The 1,633-nt window shown below is 53.3% G+C and overlaps 1 protein-coding gene across 4 annotated transcripts in view; it reads left to right on the plus strand.

Annotated features, from left to right (window-relative positions):
* LHX9 (LIM homeobox 9) overlaps positions 1–1,633 on the plus strand; it is a 20,717-nt gene that overhangs the window by 8,395 nt on the left and 10,689 nt on the right. For all 4 annotated transcript variants that reach the window (XM_009283169.1, XM_009283170.2, XM_009283167.2 and 1 more), the window contains one exon: positions 115–470. In XM_009283169.1, the coding sequence (XP_009281444.1) occupies positions 115–470 (356 nt within the window). The remainder of the gene's footprint in view (positions 1–114; positions 471–1,633) is intronic.

Raw genomic sequence — 1,633 nt, forward strand, 5'->3', positions numbered from 1 at the left:
TGGCGGGGAGAGGCGCCCTGCCGAGCTCCCGTGGCCGGGAGGGAAGGTGGGCGGCACTGGGGCGAGGTCTGCCTTTACCTTTCTAGTTGATGCCCACTTTTCCGTTTCCTTCAGAAGGTTCTCCGTGCAGAGATGTGCCCGCTGCCACCTTGGGATCTCGGCCTCTGAAATGGTCATGAGAGCCAGGGAGTCGGTTTATCACCTGAGCTGCTTCACCTGCACCACCTGCAACAAGACTCTGACCACAGGCGATCACTTTGGCATGAAGGACAACCTGGTTTACTGCAGGGCCCACTTCGAGTCCCTTTTGCAAGGAGAATATCCCCCTCAGCTGAGCTACACCGAGCTGGCTGCCAAGAGCGGAGGGCTGGCCCTGCCTTACTTCAACGGCACTGGCACGGTCCAGAAGGGGAGGCCCAGGAAAAGAAAGAGCCCTGCCTTGGGAGTGGACATCGTCAACTACAACTCAGGTGGGAAACACACGCCGAACCTCCCTCCCGCTCCTCCGAAAAGAGCGTTCTCGGGCTTCCCCTCAGCTAGGCAGTGCGTGAGTAACTCAGCCAGGCCAAATCTTGCTTAACTGTCGGAAAATCAAACAAACAGCCCTCTGAGGGTTGGAGCGTTTGCAGGAAAGCTAACAGCAGCCCTCCTCAAAGGCTGTCTTTGCCTATTAATGTCAAACACCCAAACTTAGCCACTTCCCAGGGTAAAGACAAAAAAAAAAAAAAAGGAAAAGGAAAAAAAAAAAAATCCCAACCCCAAAACCACAGCGTTCTTTCCCTATAGGAACCTCAGAGATGCCGTTATCATTATTTGTCTTTTATTAGCAAAAAGCGCTTTGCCAGTTAGACCTCAAATTAGACGTAACCAAATGGATCAGAAAAAAAAAAGAATAAAAGTTATAGTATATGGTTCCTACAACGCCAATGCAGTACGCACATAACTCGATATAGATATTCAATTTATAGTAATTAATTCTTCAGGCAAAATAATCCCATTTTACTGGCACATAAACGATCAAACTGTACAAGAGGCCAACGAATCAATGCTGCTCCCTGTAACTAAGCCCTACCAAATGTGATTAAGGAGAATGGTTTCTGCTCTCTCAACGGTAGGAAAGGAACAAGTGTTGCCCCGGACTAGGTTTCCTCCCTAACTCCAGTCACTTCAGTACCCAAAACCGTCCCTAAACACGCAGTGTTAGGGGCCAGAGGTAAAGGAGTTTCAGGTACGGTCAAGCAGGTTAAGCGGCGTTTCGCTAGACGGAAGACGAAAGCAGTAAGGGTAAATCCGAATTAACAAGCTACCGACTCCGAAAACTATTTTAGCGAAACTTAAGGTCCCCATGGACGGCAACGAGGAGAGAAGGGTGTGGGAAGCGGGAGCGGTGCAAGGGGCTTCCCTGTGAAGCGGGGAGCCGTTCCGGCCGGGGCAGGGAGCAGGGGGCTCCGGCCCCGGGGCTCCGGCCTGGGCAGCGGCAGAGCGCTCCGAACCACTGGCCCCGCCGGGGAGCCGGGAGAGGGGTCAGGGCCTCCCCCCCCGACAAACGCAGGTCGATAGACGTGCACCGCTTTCGGCCCGGAGCTCTCTCCCCTCCACCCAAGTTCAGCCCGCCGCCGCTGAGATCCACGAG

This window comes from Aptenodytes forsteri, unplaced genomic scaffold (assembly GCF_000699145.1).
Source record: "Aptenodytes forsteri isolate BGI_AS27 unplaced genomic scaffold, ASM69914v1 Scaffold181, whole genome shotgun sequence".
Taxonomy (NCBI): domain Eukaryota; kingdom Metazoa; phylum Chordata; class Aves; order Sphenisciformes; family Spheniscidae; genus Aptenodytes; species Aptenodytes forsteri.